General features: G+C 57.1%; 1 protein-coding gene across 1 annotated transcript; it reads right to left on the reverse strand.

Moving 5' to 3' along the window:
* Window positions 1–3,596: 3,596 nt before the first annotated feature.
* Window positions 3,597–14,536, reverse strand: ITGA2B (integrin subunit alpha 2b). Its single transcript, XM_075561955.1, has 27 exons — window positions 14,274–14,536; window positions 13,999–14,048; window positions 13,875–13,920; window positions 13,644–13,772; window positions 13,324–13,371; window positions 13,161–13,204; window positions 12,991–13,044; window positions 12,817–12,869; window positions 12,443–12,642; window positions 9,742–9,924; window positions 9,487–9,532; window positions 9,267–9,371; window positions 9,118–9,173; window positions 8,883–9,034; window positions 8,668–8,790; window positions 8,079–8,146; window positions 7,813–7,960; window positions 7,132–7,224; window positions 6,782–6,861; window positions 6,192–6,272; window positions 5,976–6,072; window positions 5,733–5,885; window positions 5,515–5,625; window positions 5,141–5,254; window positions 4,855–4,956; window positions 4,578–4,694; window positions 3,597–3,797 (listed from the first exon to the last, which is right to left on the reverse strand). The coding sequence occupies exons 1-27, from the start codon at window positions 14,452–14,454 to the stop codon at window positions 3,744–3,746; spliced, it is 2,688 nt and encodes an 895-aa protein (XP_075418070.1). The 5' UTR covers window positions 14,455–14,536; the 3' UTR covers window positions 3,597–3,743.
* Window positions 14,537–17,501: the final 2,965 nt, after the last annotated feature.

Below are 17,501 nucleotides of genomic sequence, written 5' to 3' on the forward strand. Positions count from 1 at the left end.
GGTAAAGTCGCAACGAGCTATGGGAGGAAGACCCCCAACACGGGGGCGGGGCGGGCGGGGGACACAGTGGCTGCAACAATGGACTCAAACCTTAGAACAATTGCCAGCATGGCCCCAGGACCCGGCAGGTGTTTCGTTTGTGTTGGGCACAGGCTGGCTTTGAGTCCCAGCCCACCTGTTAGCAAGCACTTCACCACCACCACCGGAGGTAAGAAGCTTAGCACCTGCTTGGCCAGAGCAGGAGCACAGTAAAATCAAATTCAGTGCCACTGAGTGGATCCTGACTCACAGTGACCCTAGAGGACAGCGTAGAGCTGTTCCTTTTGGGTTTCTGAGACTTAATCTTTATGGGGACAGACAGCCTCATCTTTCTCCCGCAGAGCCACTGGTTGGTTTGAAACTGGGGCCGAGCAGTAAGCATCTCAATGCGTAGCCCCTTGTCCCACGAGGACCCCTTAGGGGCACAATAGGCGATGTGACATTGTAGCACTAGAGCAGTGGTTCTCAATCTTCCATTTTATTTTTTCCCCAAATGCTTTTCTTGGGGGCTTTTACATCTCTTATCACAATCCATACATTCCTCCAGCGTGTCAAGCACATTTGCACATAAGCCGCCATCATCATTTCCAAAGCATTCTCTTCCCGCTTCAGCCCCTGATATCAGCTTCCCATTTCTTCCTCAACCTTCCTAATCCCTGGACCCTTTCATACAGTTCCTCATGTGGTGTTGACCCCTCCCCAACCATAAAATGATTTTCATTGTTACTTCATCACTGTCATTTTGCTACTGTTATAAATCAGGGGACACTGTGAAAGGGTCTAGACCCACAGGTTGAGAACCGCTAGTCTAGGGTGAGGTGGGGCTCACCTGGGCCCAGGTAACCGGACCCATCGGTGGGCAGTCATCATCATCATCATCATCATCATCATGGAGGAAGTGCTTCTAGAAAGTCCAGGCCCGCTTGACTCCCTCCCACTGAGCCACACCCACCTGTGCTGCCAGCTCTGGCTTCGTGAACAATAGCGGCGCTGGACTCTGCTTGGTGGCAGTGGGTTTGGCTTTGGGTGCAGATCTGCCCCACTCCGGTCCCACTTCCTTTTCTTTGCTTTCCGTGTTTCTGGCGTTAGCAATTCTCAGCTCTGTGTCAGTCGCGGAAACTCACTGGGGGAAGTTCTGCCCTGTCTTGGAGGTTCTGCCCTGTCCTGGGTCAGAATTGACCGATGGTACTGAGTTTTATCATGGCCCAGACCGCATCTCTTCTAATCTCACCTCTTTCCTGTGATGCCTAACAGGAGATTGGACACCCAGGACGAGGGCCTGATGCCGCAGAGGGGAGCAGATGGCCCTCCTGGTTGGGGTCCCTGGCTGAGTCTTCTGACTTATGCATATGGGTAAACAACAACACACACTGAAATTTCTTTTCAGCAGAAATTTCCTTCTAACCAGATTTCCTAATCCTACTCTTATGTAAGCAATTTTTTTTTTTCTTGGAAGCTCAACACAGGAGGCTGCACTCACTGCTGGTGAATTTCATCCGGTTGGTTTCCACCCAAGTTTTCCAATCTGCTAAGGCTGCCTTGAGTCACCCATTGTGTGGGAGCTTCCTCCCAGTCGGCAGCCATCTGCAGGGTAAAGAGCGCCTTCCTCTGCTTGCCTTCAAAGGGTCACAACAATGGCAGGCAGCCGGGCCAGGACGGAGCCGAGGAACAGCCTAGAGCTGGCCTTCCGCTTTATCCGAATCGTCCAGGCCGAAATCTGAGTCTCGCATTTGTTCGGTCAGTGAAGAACCAACCAGAAATGCCTGGCTGAGTCAAGAACAGTTGTTGGGCCATCCAATTACAAAGGCAGGAGTTTGGCTAGCGCTCAAATATCACCGCTTAATAGTTTCCTAAGTGGTCACAGTCACCAAATGAGGGCCCTGTTCTGAAACTTGCCATGCATGGATGTCAAACTATCCTGTTCTTCTCAGGTCTTGCCTCTAGGTAAAATCAAGTACCAGCATCTCTTTATGACGTGAGCCTGTACATTCCCTAACACATATCACATCCAAAGTTCTCTCTGTGGCCGCCAGGTGCTGCATGCCTTGTCCCAGGCCACCTCTCTGACCTCATCTTCTGGGTCCCTCCCACCCCCACCCCTACCCCCACCTCCAGCCAAATGGACCTCCCTCCTCAAGTTTGTTGGCACACACCAAACCTGCACTCACCTCAGGACCTTTGCATCGGCTCTTCTCCATCTCTAGAACACCTCCTGAGGTGTCTCCAAGGCCCCTTCACCTCTCTGCTCACCTCCTTAAAGGGGCCTTCCCTGGCTGCCCGACTACCTGACACCCCATTTGCCCCCCAACACTCACTCACCCCTTCTGTTTTACTCACAGCACGTCCTGCACCGACCACACACCTGTTTATTTATATGCTCCTACCTCCACTGCTGGAAGCTCCAGCAGGAAGAGTTGCGGTCACTGTTCCATCCCACACCTGGACTAGGGCCAGGCACAGAGTAAGCGCTTGATAAATATTTAATGAATCCAGGCCTTCCCCAGGACCGCCCCCCCCCAACCGTCCTGGACCCAAGCCCTGCCATTTGAGAGCTGTCTGTCGCCCCTTCTGGGCCTCTTGTGACACCCTTCTCCCCAGAGGCCCTGCTCCAAGGTGGGGAAGGCGGCACAGCCATAGGCATACCACTGCTTTCCTTGGGCTGAGGCTGGGCCCCCCTCGCCCTGCCTGCCACGTGCCACTCCGAACCCAGCTTCTCTCTGTGGGGAATTGTCTCCCCACCACCCTTGGGGGCGTGGCGTCTAGCTCGCCCAGCCTGGCACCCGCTTCCAGGCTGTTCCTCTTGATCTCATGGCTGCAGCCACTCTGCCATCTTCCCGCCTGTGGGCTCGTCGTCCCACACCACAGCAGACAGGACACACCTGTGAGCCGTGAGGTTCTCATGTCATCCCACACCACAGCGGACAGGACTCGCTGTGAGCCGCGAGGTTCTCACTGACCAGTCTTTGGAAGTACATTTACAGACAGGGCTGTGAGGACCCACCCAGCTTTCAAGGTCCCCATTTTTTAATGGGCGGGTTCCCTGGCTCCAGGTCCTTTTGAGGTTTTCCCCTCTGTGTAATGAAAATATGGGGGAGGGGCTTCAAGCTGCTCAGCAGGGAGTAGTCTCCCCTCTGCACCCCCAGCCCTGCAGTGTTGCTGTGGTCGATTTGGACTCAGGCACAGGGGCCCTGGGGGACAGAGAGGAGCCCCCGGGGCTTCTGAGACTGTCATCTTTGCCGGAGTCCAGGGCCAGGTCTTTTACCACGGAGTCATTGCAGTGGGAGCAGGCTTTGGTGGCCAGTCGAGAGCCGATACTGTGCCCGCCCCCCCGCGGGCTCCTGCCGCCATGCCACCTTGTTAGCTCTTAGCTTACTGGAGTGCCACTCACCCTTTAACCCTTGTTTCTCTGTCCCCTGTCACTCCTTATTCTCTACTCCTAGCCCTTCCCCAAGACCACCCCTCTCTGCTCACCCCTCAACCCCAGCTCCCTCCCAGACACTTCTTCAGAGCCTCCCCTCCTCTGACCCCCAAAGGAGCAGCCCCTGGCAGATGGGGGCCCGGCCACTTTATTAGACAGCGGGACAGGGGGAGGTAGTCTTGCTCTGCAGGGACAGGAAGGACATCAAGAGGTCCCTAGGGAACAGCTCCAACTCTGGGGTGACCGGAGCGGTGGTGGTGATGGTGGAATGGAGTCCAGAAGCCCCTCACTTGTTCTCGTCCTCTTCCAGGGGTGGGCGATTCCGCTTGAAGAAGCCGGCCTGGGCGGACATGCGGTTGGGCTCAGGCTGTGGAGCTGGCCCTTGGGCCCCACAGCCTTAGGTGTCTGAGAAGCCAGCTGGCCATGGGGTCTGCTCCCTGGCCGGCCACAGCCCACTCCCCACAGCTTCACCGGTGAAGCACGTCTCCATTTGGAGAGAATGGGTACGTAATTGTGTTTGGGGTTATTTTGCTCTGAGTTTTCCTTAAATGCAGCTCAGACTTCTCCTAAACAGATGACCGACACATGGTGGTAGGCCTCTAACAGACAGTACATTCAATGTGTGGTCACCCGGGCTCGATCTCTGGGAGTAGAAGACTTGAGAGCCCCTGGGCCACCGCAGGGCAGGCGTGAGGAGTGAGCAGGGTCTACACCAGACCCTGGGGCTCCATTCCCAGTAGGGAAAGGCAGATCTTAGAGAAAGTGAGTGCCAGCCTCGTTGGCCGTCCCAGAATTCCTGAAGGCCGGACTCCCTCTCTGGGGCAACTTTTTCAGGGTCCCTCGACTTTATAGGACAGAGTGGAACCGCCCCCTGGGGCTTCCAAGACAGCCCCTGGAGAATCAAACTGTCAACTGTTTGATTAACAGCTGACTGATTAACCACTGCACCACGAGGCCCCTCGGGGAGCACAGGCAGGGCTGGAGGAGGCTCTCTGGAGACTGGCAGGCTAATAGTGGGGAAGGATGAGAGACACTCGCTTGGGCACCCTCTCCACCTGCCCGCTTGTGGGGTAGGGCGGGGCCAAGCCTGCATGGGCTGAGCCCACTCCCTCAGCCTTACCTTCCACATGGCCAGGACCAGGAGTGTGAGCAGCAGCAGGCCCCCCAACACGCCCACCAGAATCCACCAGACAGGAATGTCCTTCTCCTCCAGGGCCTGCAGCAGCTGCGTCTCCACCTGGGAACAAAGCCAGGACTCCTCAGCCCAGGTGAGGGCACCTACACCAAGCCTCGAACCTGCAGAATGGTGACCCCCCCTGCCAAGCCATCTGCTTGCATGGCCCCTTCCACCCATCCAGGCCCTGCCTCATGGGCAAAGCCACCACCCAGGTACTCACTGTCACTTCCCCGCTGGGCAGGCTGAGGGCCGGCACTGAGTAGGGGAGGGAGGAGACGTTGAACCAAGCGTGGGACTGCAGGGTAAACTGATCCAGGGGCCTCTGGACCAGGCGGAGGGCACAAGCCATGTACACACACATAAGGCCTGTTGCTTCCAAGTTTTCAAGCCCCACCCCCCCACCCAAAGAAAACCAGGCTCTCACCTAGTTCCCTAAAGTCCCTCTGCCCACCAGGAAGCCCCACCTCTAAGGCAAGCACCCCCCTAGCCCTCCCCCACCCCCGCACCTGGCGTATGCTGGACAGCTGCAGAAAGGCCTGCACCATGACCATGGCCCGCTGCCCACGTGCCATCTCCGCCAGCTCACACTGCACAACCGTACAGGGCGCTGAGTCGCAGTTCTGGGGGGGGGGGGCACGTTGTCAGTCTTAGATGCATCACACCCTAACCCCAGGATCCAACATGGGTCCAGAGGCTCAGGTAGCCCAGCCCCACCCCTAAATAGGAGTGCTCACAGTCCCCAGAGGAAACCCCACAGGGCAGCTCTACCCTGTAGGGTTGCTGAGATTGGAGTTTGGTTCCTAAAACTGGGCAGGAGGGACCCTCTCCGGGCCCACCCAACCCTCTGCCCCTGGGAGGCCCCAGAGCCCAGCCCTCTCACCATTATCACTGGGTCTTGGCGGACAGAGGGTGGCTGGGGTGCTCTGCGCTCCCGCCTGTGATGGGACAGGTGACCGGGCGACGGACTGGGAGTGGTCCCCTGCCAATTCAGCTGGGGGGGGGGGACAGAGGAGCCGTCAGGCTGGCCCCCAGCTTCCATTCTCCCAGGTGCCCTGGTTATGGGTCTGGGACCCCTGGCTTTTGTCCGTGGGCTCTCACCTTGAGCGGGTTGGGGGAGGGCTGCGGGGAGCACTGGAGTGCGCCCTGGAGCCGCACAGCTAGGATGTAGAGAAGGTCTTCTGGCCGGGACTGGCCTGGGAGGTACAGGACGATGCGCAGGTCGCGGACAGTACCAGGGCCTTTGTTGTAGAGCTGGGAGCCAGACCAGACGGGGTGGGGTGGGGGTGGGGGCTCAGACTCACGCTGGGGCCCTCCCTGCCCAGCCCACAGCCTCCTCCTCACCTCATAGGTGTGCTCCACTTTGGGTCCCCAGAGGTCTGAACTCTTCTCCCTGTCATTGTCTTTGGCCAACACCACCAGGGAGGCTGGAAAGGAGTTCCTGCAGGTCCCCCCCACCCCCACCCCAGAGTGAGCTTGACACCCTGATCAGCCTGTGTGGCCCCCAAGGCCAGGGTCCTGCCTGCCACCCGCCTTATCTAGCCCTGGGCCCTCTCTCACCCTCGCAGTTCCACCCAGGCAGCAGCCAGGATTGGCACCTTCAGCAGCGCCAGCTCGCTGTTGGGGTTCTGGCTGTTCTTGCTGGAGGGGAGGGCCAAAGGAGAGGCAGGTGAGGGGCTCTAGCTTAGGACAGAATATCAGGGGAGTCAACAACTTTCAGAAAAACTCACCACCACCCAGTCTCCACTCATCTCTACCCTCTAAGACAGAGGGGAACGACTCCTGTGGGTTTCTGAGGCTGTAACTCTTTACGGGAGTAGAAAGCCTCATCTTTCTCCTGAGGAGCAGCTGATGGTTTTTAACTGCTGACCTGTGATTAGCAGCCCAATGTGTAACCCACTACGCCGCCACCACCACTATTATCAGGGAATCTAGGGCAAGTTAGTTCTATAAACAGCATGTCATACTGCAGTTAGACCTGGGAAAGAACTTCCTCTTGGCTTCTAAACCTCAGAAAGTAGTCTCTGGGGAAGGCAGGGAGCAAGGAGGCCTGAAGAACAGGCATCTCAGTAAGACATATCTGTCTTGAGAGCATGTGAGGGTCTCTAAACAGGGGCTAGGCATGTGGAGGGGGGCCAAGGCAAGAGTACCTTCTGATCTGCAGCCGGAAGAACACAGACTCCCCAGCCTCTTCCAGGTTCCCCACACTCACCAACATCCTGATTCCTAGCTGGACCACATGAGGACCAAAGTCACTGCCCAAATGGCCCCTTTGCAGCACCCTTCCCCCCAAATAGTCTCCAGTCCTTCCCTCCCATGGTTCACATAAGCACCCATTTTACCCAGAAGCCCCCTCACTGACTCAGGAGCATGTAGCTAAGGAGTATGAAGTTAACTCAGATCGACCCCACCCAGAGCAGGCTGACCCATAGAGGGACCCGCAAAGTCCAGCTGTCTGTGCAGAGCCCGTGGGGAGAGGCAGCGTGGCCTCCACTCTCACCCGGGCGTCGTTCCTCATGGGGTTCCCCAGTTCACACATCACCGCCTTGCTCTCATTCTCCTTCCTCGGGTTACACAGGAGCCTTTCCATTCCCTGGGAGAGACGGTGTCCAGAGCGGGGGTGGTTACCAGGTGCCCTGGGAAAGTCTGCCAAGAGTTGCAGGCTGGGGTGCGGAGTGGGGTTGGTCTCTTGGGGGTGGGAGGTTCAGGGACTGTCTTGTTCTACTTTATGTACGGCATGAGCAATTTATCCTTTTTAAAATGAAATTTCCCATCAGAAATGAAGCACATCAAAGTTTGCATACAAGGGGGCTTCAAAGGGCTCATGGAAAAATTCCATTGCCTTTTAACTCCATTTTCCCATGAACTTTTGAAGTCCCTTGAGTGAAATTTATATATATGTGTGTGTGTATACATATATGTGTGTGTGTATATATATATATACATACATATATGTGTGTGTGTGTGTGTGTGTGTGTGTATAAGAATCTGTCACCATCAAGGAAAAACAAACCGGAAAGAAAGCCACTCAACGTGACCAGAGGTTTCTGTTAACTAACACTTGGTCCCTGGGTGCCATTAGTAAATTAAACATGTCAAGGCATTATAGCTTGGACAGCAAGTCTCAGTGAAATGGGAGTCAGGCTCCGGCTCTTCCCAGGTCCCCAGGGTGGGGCCTCACCTCCATGTCGCTGAAGGCCTGCATATAATGGGCACCAGGGGGCAGATGCACGGCCAGCTCAGCCTCATAGGCCCCTTCGCCTTCGTTGCCAGCATGTATCCTCAGCTCCAGCACATTGTCAGCCCCAATGAGGAGTGGGGAGCCCTTCCTGCGCAGGGAGAGGGGGGCAAGGATGAGGCCTGGGGGATCTGGTCCAGGCCCAGGGTCTTGGCGGGGAGAGGGGCGGAGGCTCGGGTGTGGGGACTGGGGATGAGGGTGCTCCTCACACTTCCGCAGTGAGCTGGAGCTGGGGCACACACAGGTCATCGTCCCCACAATCCAGGATGATGCGGGTCTGGAGGGGACAGAGCAGAAGGACGGGGGTGGGGTAAGGCAAAGGAGAGCTGTGGATGAAAAGGAGTTTAAGGATGGAGGTTGGGGTCTGGGTGCTGAGAGCAGGGTTTATGGGCTCGCACCTACACCTTGGTGGTACGTCCACCAGTGTAAAGTCTATGGAGCTGTGGGGGCCCTGCACTGCCTGCAGAGACTCAAGGTTTAGATACGGACAGCAGAGATCATCGTTACAATGCAGACACAGAGCATGGTGGGTTACACACGGGGCTGTGAATCGCAAGGTCAGCAGTTTGAAACCACCAGCTGCTCTGCAGCAGAAAGAGGAGGCGCTGGACTCCTGCGAAAGAGTTACCGTCTCGGAAACCCACAGGGGCGGTTCGACCCCGTGAGTCGGCATGGCCTCGATGGCAGGGATTGATCGTAATCCGGGCACTAATCATCAGCCTGACTGTCTGACAGAGGCCCTGCCCCTCCTGTGCTTGTGCCGATCCCCATCCGGCCCCGGCCCAGCCCCGGCCCCACCTGCTCCTGGACGTGGGTCTCTCCGTGTAGCACGACAGCAGGGGCCACTCCAGCCTCAGGCTGCAGGGACACGTTGACACTGAGCACAATGGGGCTTAGCTTGTCCCGGAAGTCAGCCTCGTCCTGGAAGAGTACAGGGGCCAAGAGTCAGGCCATCTTGACACTGCACATCCCACCTCTGGCCTGCGGTGCCCACCCTCCTCGGCCTGGCCTACTCTGAGGAAGGCCTTGGTGGTGTGGCAGATGGAACTGCGCCTCCGGCCCAGGTCCAGGTCCAGGGAGGTGCTGGCCTGCTGAGAGCCCAGCAGCAGCACCCGCCGGCTCTGCCGCGGTTTCTGTCGGTCCAGCTGTAGCTCAACATTCAGGCCTGGCAGAGCGGGCCAGTGGCAGGTTAGGGCGGGCAGGCCTTGGGGGAACCTGGCCCTTCCTCCCTCCTGCCCTGCCACTCACGCAGCTTGGAGGGGATGCTGTGCCCTGTGGCTCCCACGCATAGCTGGATGTTGAAGCTGCAGAAATTCAAGTGGCAGATCAGGGCCCAGGGGCACCCCTGAGCAGGCCCAGGTCCTGGCTGGCCCTACCCCCTAGCCCCACCTCCTCACCAGCTCACTGCTGTGTTGGTCTGGGGCAGGGTACAGTTCTTCACAGCAGGGTTCAGCGAGTCTGGAACCAGCAGCTGGACACTGGCCGTCACTACCGGCTGGGCTCTGATGGGATGTGAGGTCTGCCGCTGTAGCCGGTGGTCCTGACCTGCCCTCCCAGATGGCGTGGACCGCTACATCCTGGGGCCCTCCCCACCCTGCTCCTGGGGCCAGTCCTCACCTGTACACTGCTACCTTGCTGGCACCATAGGCTCCCACCAGCAGGTCTATAGAGAGTGGGGGTGGGGATCAGAATCGGCAATTAGAGAGGGTATGGATCTTCACCTCATGTCCCCAGGGCCCCCCAAACTGCCTCCTCCATTGGAGGTTTGGCCTAGCATGTTGGTATCCCATGCCACATGGATTAGATAGCCCTCCGCCCTGAAGCTGCCTCTTAGCACTTGCAGCTAATTCCCGCGGGCCCAGCTGGTGGCACCTGGGTATCCATTGTCATCGATGTCAGTGGCACCTCGCAGGGAGAAGCCAAAGCCGGAGCCTTCGGGGAAGGGGCTGTTCAGAACCTGGGATGGGCGGGAGCTCAGCCCCTCACTCTGACCCAGGAACACCAGCACCTGACCCTGGCCACTGGGGCCCCCATAGGGGGCGGCCACTGCAACATCTGGAAGAAACACAGGATGGTGTATTCTTCAGCCCCAGGGGCACCCAGGAAACCCTCCTGAGGAGTTCCTTCTCAGGGAAGCGCCCAGGAGACTAGTGGAGGGGTGCCAAGGTTAGTTTTTTGTGTCCACAATCCTGCAGCCTGCTTAGTAGGAATTGTCCAAATTGTCACAGCCTTGCCCACACACTGAGCTCTCTAAGTAGATGGACACGATCTCACTGGATTCTGAAAGGCAGTGGTAGTACCATTGTAGGTGGGAAAGCTAAGCCCCAGAAGAGTGACAACAAAACCCAGTGAGTCCATCCCGACTTACGGTGGCCTGGATGGGCCAGAGGAGAGCTGCGTCCCAGCTTTCAGTGGGTGATTCTGGGGGTACAGATCACCAGGCCTTTCTTTGGAGGTGCCCCTGGGCTGACTCGCAGCACCAACCTTTCCAGGTCCCTTCAGGTATTTCAGTTAAATCGCTGAGCGAGCTATTGGACATTGGTGCTTCTTCACCAGAGGCCCCGGGGCCATGTTTCACTCTGCCAGGCAAATCCAGAGCTACACTACTAACTCTTAAGATCTTTTGAAACAATGCATTTGGGTGGGCATTAATCAGGCTGATCTTAGTAACTTTGTGTATTACAGGAACGAGATAGCTGTTAAATATTGCAGGTGTTTGGAGTAGAGGTTGCAACAGTCTTCCCTTCGCCTTCTGACTTTGTTTATGGAGTTGTTTTTAAAGATAGGTTTCTTCCCCACCCGGACCAATTGGACCAATTTATACAGCATTCACCCTCATGGCCCACTCTGACCCCAGTGGCTTCTCCAAACCCCTGGCCTCCCCTCTCCCCTGGCCTCCCAGCTTCCTCTTCATGACTAGTTGGCTACCCTTGGCCATGTCCCCACTTGGAGCTCACTCACTGTCCACCTGCCCCAGAGTTGCTGAGGAGATGGAGGTTGGAATCCGGGAGACCCACGGTGCTGCCTAGTGCCCCGGGAGGCTTTCTGCTCAGCACCAATTTCACACCTGCTCTCTTCTGCCAAGGCCCCAGCCCGTTTCCCGTGGGAAGTAGCCTCCCTCATCTTTACTCCACAAAGATAAGCCATTGGCCCCCAAGGCAACCCTCTGCTCTACATCCACACCCACTTTCTTGCACCCTTCCTCAGTCAACCCCGGGGTCCATGGCCGTCCTGTACCCCTGCCACTGGGCTCACCCCCCACCCTCTTGGCTGTGCAGGGCTTTCCTCTGGATCAGTGAAATGAAACAATCCAAATTAACAAAGCCTCCCACCTACCAGTCACACTGCGGGAGGAAGAGGAGGCTGTCTGCTCCCATAGGATTTACAGCCTCAGAAACCCACGGGGCAGTTTTGCCCCGTCCGAGGGTGGCTGGGAGTTGGAGCTTGGTTTTTCCCCTTGGCCCTTGTGGGCTTCCGGCAGTCATTTCTTCTCTCTTCCCTTTCACGGATAAGCTGCCTCGAAGTCTTCAGACCTTGACCCTTGGCATTCTGGCCTCTGTCCCCGTCCCTCACTCCAAACTCACCGCCCCCTCAGATCGGCTCTAAAGGACCGAGTTCAACGTTGCTCCTTTGGGTTTCTGAGGCTATAAAGTAGGGGTGTCAAACTGGCGGCCCCTGGGCCGAATGTGGCCCCCCAAGGTAATTTTTTGTGGCCCACGATGCACTGAAATAAAATGCAATGTGTACAATATTGTCTCAATCTATCCTAAGTGCTATTTTCTTCGTAGCAATTGTTTTCTATTTTCATTTTATTTCACACCATCACGGGGCTACAAAATATCACCTTGGGGCCCCCAGTTTGACATCCCAGCTAGAAAGCTTTATAGAAGCAGACAGCCTCATCTTTCTGCCTCAGGTCAGCTGGTGGTTTCAAACAGCTGATCTCAGTTAGCAGCTCAAAGCTTAACCTACTATGCCTCTGTCCCTACTCGCCCCTACCCCACCCCTGCAGCCCTAAAATGACTCTCCCCCATGACCTCCTTTCTTTTAGCCAGTCACCCCTTCCTTCCCCTCCTGGTTCCTGATGTCTCTGTGACTCTCCTGGGTCTCCTGCTGTGAGTACCCTAAATGGTTCTGTCCCTGGTCAATGCTCATTTCACAGGCTCCACTCTTGTGAAAGTGGGGACGGCCACCCACAACTGCTCTCTGGGCATTTCGATCATGCCCCATCAAGCTCTTCAAGCTGAACTGCCGATCTCTCCCCAGCCCAGACCTGCTGCCTGGCAGGATTCCCCTGAGCTCCTGGGGGCCACCCCCCTGCTTCCAAATAAGGACGTGCTAAGTGTCTATGCATTAGCCTCACCTCGAACTCCACCACCAAATCCAACCCGTCTCAGCCTAATGGGCCTCTTTTAACCAGCCAACCTACTCCCCACTGCTCAGCGAGTCTCTGAGTCACCTATTTGGGGGAGGGGGGTTCACCCTCTGCTTAAAGGTCTCCCTGGCTCCAGCTGCTCTGAGACCCAGGTGCAAGCCCTTCATCAACAGCAAGTGGTGCTCCCTGGCCCCTCACCATTGTAGCCATCCCGGTTGAGGTCTCCCAGGGGGGCAATGGCTGAGCCGAATCGTCCATAGAGCTGAGTGCCGGTGAGCAGGAGGCTGGGGGTGCCCCGGGTGGGGGAGTACCGGGGCTGCAGGAACAAGTACACGCGCCCCACCTCGGCCAACTTGCTGTCCATGTACAGCGGGGCGCCCACCAGTAGGTCGTGCCTCCTGTGGGCATTTGTGTGGGGCTGAGGGGGATGCTGAGGGCCAGACCACATGTCACCCGCCCTCATTTTCCCACTCCGACCGAGTGGTCACATGGGGTGGGGGTAAGTAAAGGAGATGGGGGGGGCGCCACCTCTGGTGACCCAAATGGGCTGGGGTGGTGTGCCCTCTCCTCACCCATCCCCATTGACGTCTGTGACAGCCACTGAATGTCCGAAATATGAAGCCATCTGCAGGAAGGTGAGGCGAGCTGTGACCCGCCCTCTCTCAGACATTGCCCCCTCCTCCTCCCCCATACCTGGGCTCCTGGTCCCACCCAGCCTGGGCCATGCCCACTGGGCAGGCCCCCACCTGCTCTCCATGTAGGCGGTGCAGCCTCTGGTAGTAAGAGTTCAGGATCTCCACCTGCGCGGGGGAGGGGGGGGGGTTGGAGGGGTGTGGGAGGTGTGAGCCCAGGAGCGGCAGGGGCAATGCTGCGCTGAGAACTGGGGGGGCAGGCTGAGGTGCTTCAGGGCACTCACCGCTCCCAGGGTGCAACTCCATGTAGGGGCCCCGAAGATATATTCTGCAGAAAGGAGGGTCCAGCAAGTGAGGTGGGGTGGCGGCGTAGATTTCGCCCTGGGGTTAGGCGGTCCCCCTTTTGGGCTCGGCTCCCCACCCCACAGGTCCAAGGGGTTTTCTTGCCTGTAGTGTTGGGATTCCCATCGAACTCGCCCACAGCTACTGAGTACCCTGAGGATGCAGCACGAATAAATCTTTCTAAGAGAGGGTAAGCGGGAGGGAGGCGTCCGAGGACGACCCAGGAGGGGCTCTGAGACCACCCAGGACCCATCCTGTGTGGTCTAGAGAGGAACACGTCACCGCTAGGAGGGCGAGACCAAGACCCCACTTGCGTGAGTGTGCGTGTGTGTGCGCCGCTGCCGGGAGAGGGAGAGGAGGCAGGCGGTTGGCGTGGGGACTCGAGACCCTGCGTGGCTGGGAAGCCTAGAGGGTACCAGGCGTACCCCCGTAGCTATTCAAGAGGTCTTGGTTACTGGAGTCGAAAGTGAAGCGCTGGGCCGGCACGTTCGACAAGAGGGTGTCCGGACGGTAGTTCGAGACGATCTGGGTGATGGGAGCCCGCACCAGGAGCCCTAGGGAGCAGGGACAGGGTGTGGGGGCCCTGATGGCCAGTGTCTTCCAGGACTGCGGAGCCCGGTGAAGAGAGGGAGGTGTACAGATGGGTGGGGACATACCTATGAAATAATAGCCCCCGGGAGCCCCAAGCAACAGCTCTCCAGCCTGAAAGGGAAGGCCGGAGGTGAGAGGGCGCCCGGTGGGAGGGCTGTCCCCACGCCCTTCACACTCACTACTCACTACCTGGGTGACCGCCGAGCTGAAGCCCGCTTCGCAGTAGCGCTTGTCTCCGCCTGGAAGACGCAAGAAGGAGGGGTCAGCGAGAGGCGTGGCCAAGGCGGCCCGATACAGAGGCGGGGCCTCGGGTGGTGGGGCGGGGCCGGTGGATGTGGAGGCGGGGCCAGGAGCAGGGCCCAGGGGCGAGGCCTTGGAAGTTCGTGCTCGCCGGGATAGGGACCAGATGGGGGGCGCGCCTAACTGGAAGGGCAGGGGACGGGCCGACTCGGGGCCACGCTTACTAAAGTCATTATTCTTGTAAAACCCGCTCATGCTTTTGGCCCGGCAGGGCGAGTACTCGGCGCGGCGCCCGCTCTGGAGCTCAGCCACCAAGCAGCCACCTACGGGCGTCTTCCCGGCCTCCTCTGTCTTTTCCAGCACATTCCAATGCTGCCACGGGGCGCAGGCCTGGGGCAGGGCCATCGGAGAGTGGGGAAGGCCGCGGGGATCGGGCTCCACCTCCTTCCTCCCGCCAGAAGTGTCCGTGCCCCGCCTGCTCCCCTAGGCCCAGTCCCGCGGCCACACCACAATATAGTCGCGCCAGCTGACGACGGACGCCCCCAGTCCTTGGCCGGCCTTGAAGGTCAGGAAGGTTTTGGAGTCCACTGTCTGGTTCTCATCCCCTGGGAGACAGAAGGAGGAGACGCTGAGGCCAGCCGGCCCCTGGCTTCCGGCCCCCTCCATTCCTCCTCGCCCAGGACTCACTGAGGTCGAAGGGCAGCGAGGTGCACTGGCCACCCTCAGCTCGCCAGGGACACAGGAACACGCCACCCGTCTCCTCCCCGCTGCGGCCCTGGGCTCGAGGGGCGCCCACCACGATGGCCAAGCTGTGGAGGAGAGCTGGCTGAGCGCCGCGGCCCCCGCATGGCCCGGGCCCAGCGCCAGAGCGGGGCTGGACCAGCTTTCTGCCGACGGACCTCACAGACCGCGGAGACCAGCATCTTCCGGAAGAAATCACTTTCCTAAAGCAACCCAGCCAGTTGACGGTGAGGCTGGGACTACCACGGGGCTTCAAAAAGTTCATGGAAAAAATGGAATGAAAAGATAATGGAATTTTCCACAAACCTCATCTATAACAATGGTTTGATGTGGACCGAGAGGTTTGCTATTCCCGCTGAAAAGGGGCCCATCAAGCTTCATTGCCTTCCCCCATTACATCTCTACCAAAGTCAGAGGCTCACACATCCGTAGAAGATCCTTTTGTAGATGAAGGTCTTAATTAGCTCTAGCTGATGCCAGGCATTTGTTACATTTAGGAGAGAAAAGCAAACTTGAGCCATTTCTTTAAACTGTTGTGTGTTTCTTAGATGGACCGAGTCTGACATGTCTGGAACCACGTAATTGGTGCACATTGGCGTGCTTTAAAAGGTGTGAAGATTCAGATTTGTGCTACAGCGGATGGAAATGAGTTCTCACAAAAAGGATAGGGTCTAAGACTTCACATGTGGAGACCTAAGGGTTTGTAGTGACCACCACCATGCCGGTTCCTGCGGAAAGCCAGCTGGATGGAGATTTTAACATAACTAACCCAAATAAATCCTCATAAAACAAAAAAGAGATCCTTTTTTGAGAACTGACTTCAATGACGCCAGGGGGCGCCCGCGGGGCAGGGGGAAGGTTGGTGATAGACCTGAGAACCCCAGCAGATCTTGGTCCACATCACAGCTCTGTCATTTGACCTTGCGGAGTTTGTGACCTCTTATATAAAGTGGAGTAAGGCCACCCAGTCTCCGTGACCCTGAGTAAAGGAATGCGTGAGGGACTGGCATGGTGCCAGCTAAATTAAGCAAAAACAAACCAAACCCCCCTCATGGAGTCCACTCTGAACTACAGCGACCCTAGATAAGCCAAGCTCCCTGCCCTCACATCGGTTTCCATTACAGAGGCTGTAAACATGAAGGCAGACAGCCTCATCTTTCGCTCCAGGGGCCACTGGTAGGTTTGAACTGTCAACCTGGTGGCTAGCAGCCCAACAGTGCCGCCAGGGCACCCCAGTATATAATGCTTAATAAACTGCTGCCTGCATCATTCTAGGAGTACCCACAGAGCCAGAACCTGGGAAAGGAGGTCAAAGGAGTAGATATGGGTGGGAGTCGCGTTGATATATATAAAGGATCAGTGAAAGATTTGGGCCCATTCTCAATGCCCACCCCCTCCAAGCTCTAGAGCTAGGATGTTAGGTGTCGTGGAGTCGGTTCTGACTCAGAGTGAGCCTGTGTACACCAGAACAAAACACTGGCCAGTTCTGGCACCATCGTCACAGCTGGTTTTCTGTTCAGCCCATTGTTGCTGCCACTGTGTCAATCCGTCTCTGGCTGCGCCTCCACTTTACCAAGCATGATGTCCTTCTCGGGGAAACAGCTGATGTTGGCACCTGATCCCACAACCTGGTCCATTCTAAACATGAAGACTCTTGCTTTTCAAGTATCTACGAATTTGAGAATCCGGATGAGGGAAATGGTGTAGAAGGGCAAGGTGGGTGTGAATGGCAGCCTGGTTTCGCAGAGTCAAAGTAGGACCGGTTATGTGCCTGTGTTTTGAGGGAGCCAGGGAAGAGCAAGTCTTACAACTGACCCTGGAGAGAAAACGAAGGCATTGGCTTTCTCTTCCCTTTACTCCTGCAGTCCTTGTTAGTGCCCATTTCCTCCACCGAACTGGTCCCTCCCCAGTATTTCTAACCATGACATTCTGCACAGGCCTCAGAGAAATCATCTTGCCAAACTCCACCACAAATAGGAAATTCCAGGCCCAGAGATCCAGTGGAGGGGTCAGGGGGTCTCTACCCACCCCCACCCCCAACTTCCCAAAAGGCTTACCTTCCACGGTTGTCCTTGTAGAAGTCCAACGAAAACCCAAAGTGGCTGCCACTGGGGCCTGTGTAGGTGAGTGGTACCGGGTCCAGGTTCAAGGCCCAGCTTAGAAGTGGACCACAGGGTCCTAAAAGCAGGAGCCCCCCGAGGAGCCAGAGGGAATGCAGTGGACACGGAGCTCTGGCCATCTTCCACAACCTCCTAAGGCAGGCACGGGCTAGCGCTCTCCTCTTCCCTTCAGTTTTCACCACAGGAAGTCTCTTCTTATCAAACTGGTGGCCACAGTAGCTAGTGGATGGAGCCAAGGGCTATATAGGCCCTGCACACACCCATATGGTCTCCAGGATTGCCAGGAAGGGGTTGAGGCTTAGGGTGACGCAACGACTCCTCTCTTTCCCTCAGAACCGTTTATCACTAAGTCCTGTTGGTTCTGCCTCTCAACTACGTCTCAAATATTTCTCCATCTCCACTGCTACCACTCAATTACCTGTCACTTCCTGTTTGGGATGGTTCGGTCGTGAGTTACCTAGCCCCAAGTCTATAACCTTCCTGCCTGCCCTCCCCCTGCTCCCCAAAGCTGGCCGCCCTGCTGTGGCCCTCCTCAGTGACTTGGCCAGAAGTGGGAGAAAGAGCAAGGAAGCTGCTGCCTCTTGATAAAGC

The sequence above is a fragment of the Tenrec ecaudatus genome, chromosome 10, assembly GCF_050624435.1.
Source record: "Tenrec ecaudatus isolate mTenEca1 chromosome 10, mTenEca1.hap1, whole genome shotgun sequence".
Classification (NCBI taxonomy): domain Eukaryota; kingdom Metazoa; phylum Chordata; class Mammalia; order Afrosoricida; family Tenrecidae; genus Tenrec; species Tenrec ecaudatus.

What these genes read in the sequence shown, in the direction of transcription:
- ITGA2B (XM_075561955.1), bottom strand. Translation starts at nt 14,454, where the DNA reads ATGGCCCTGCCCCAGGCCTGCGCCCCGTGGCAGCATTGGAATGTGCTG. An exon ending in CGGGGGCTATTATTTCATAG is followed by an intron (nt 13,773 to 13,874) that starts GTATGTCCCCAC and finishes CCTGCTCCCTAG; the next exon opens with GGCTCCTGGTGCGGGCTCCC. An exon ending in CTCCAGCTCACTGCGGAAGT is followed by an intron (nt 7,961 to 8,078) that starts GTGAGGAGCACC and finishes CTCCCTGCGCAG; the next exon opens with GAAGGGCTCCCCACTCCTCA.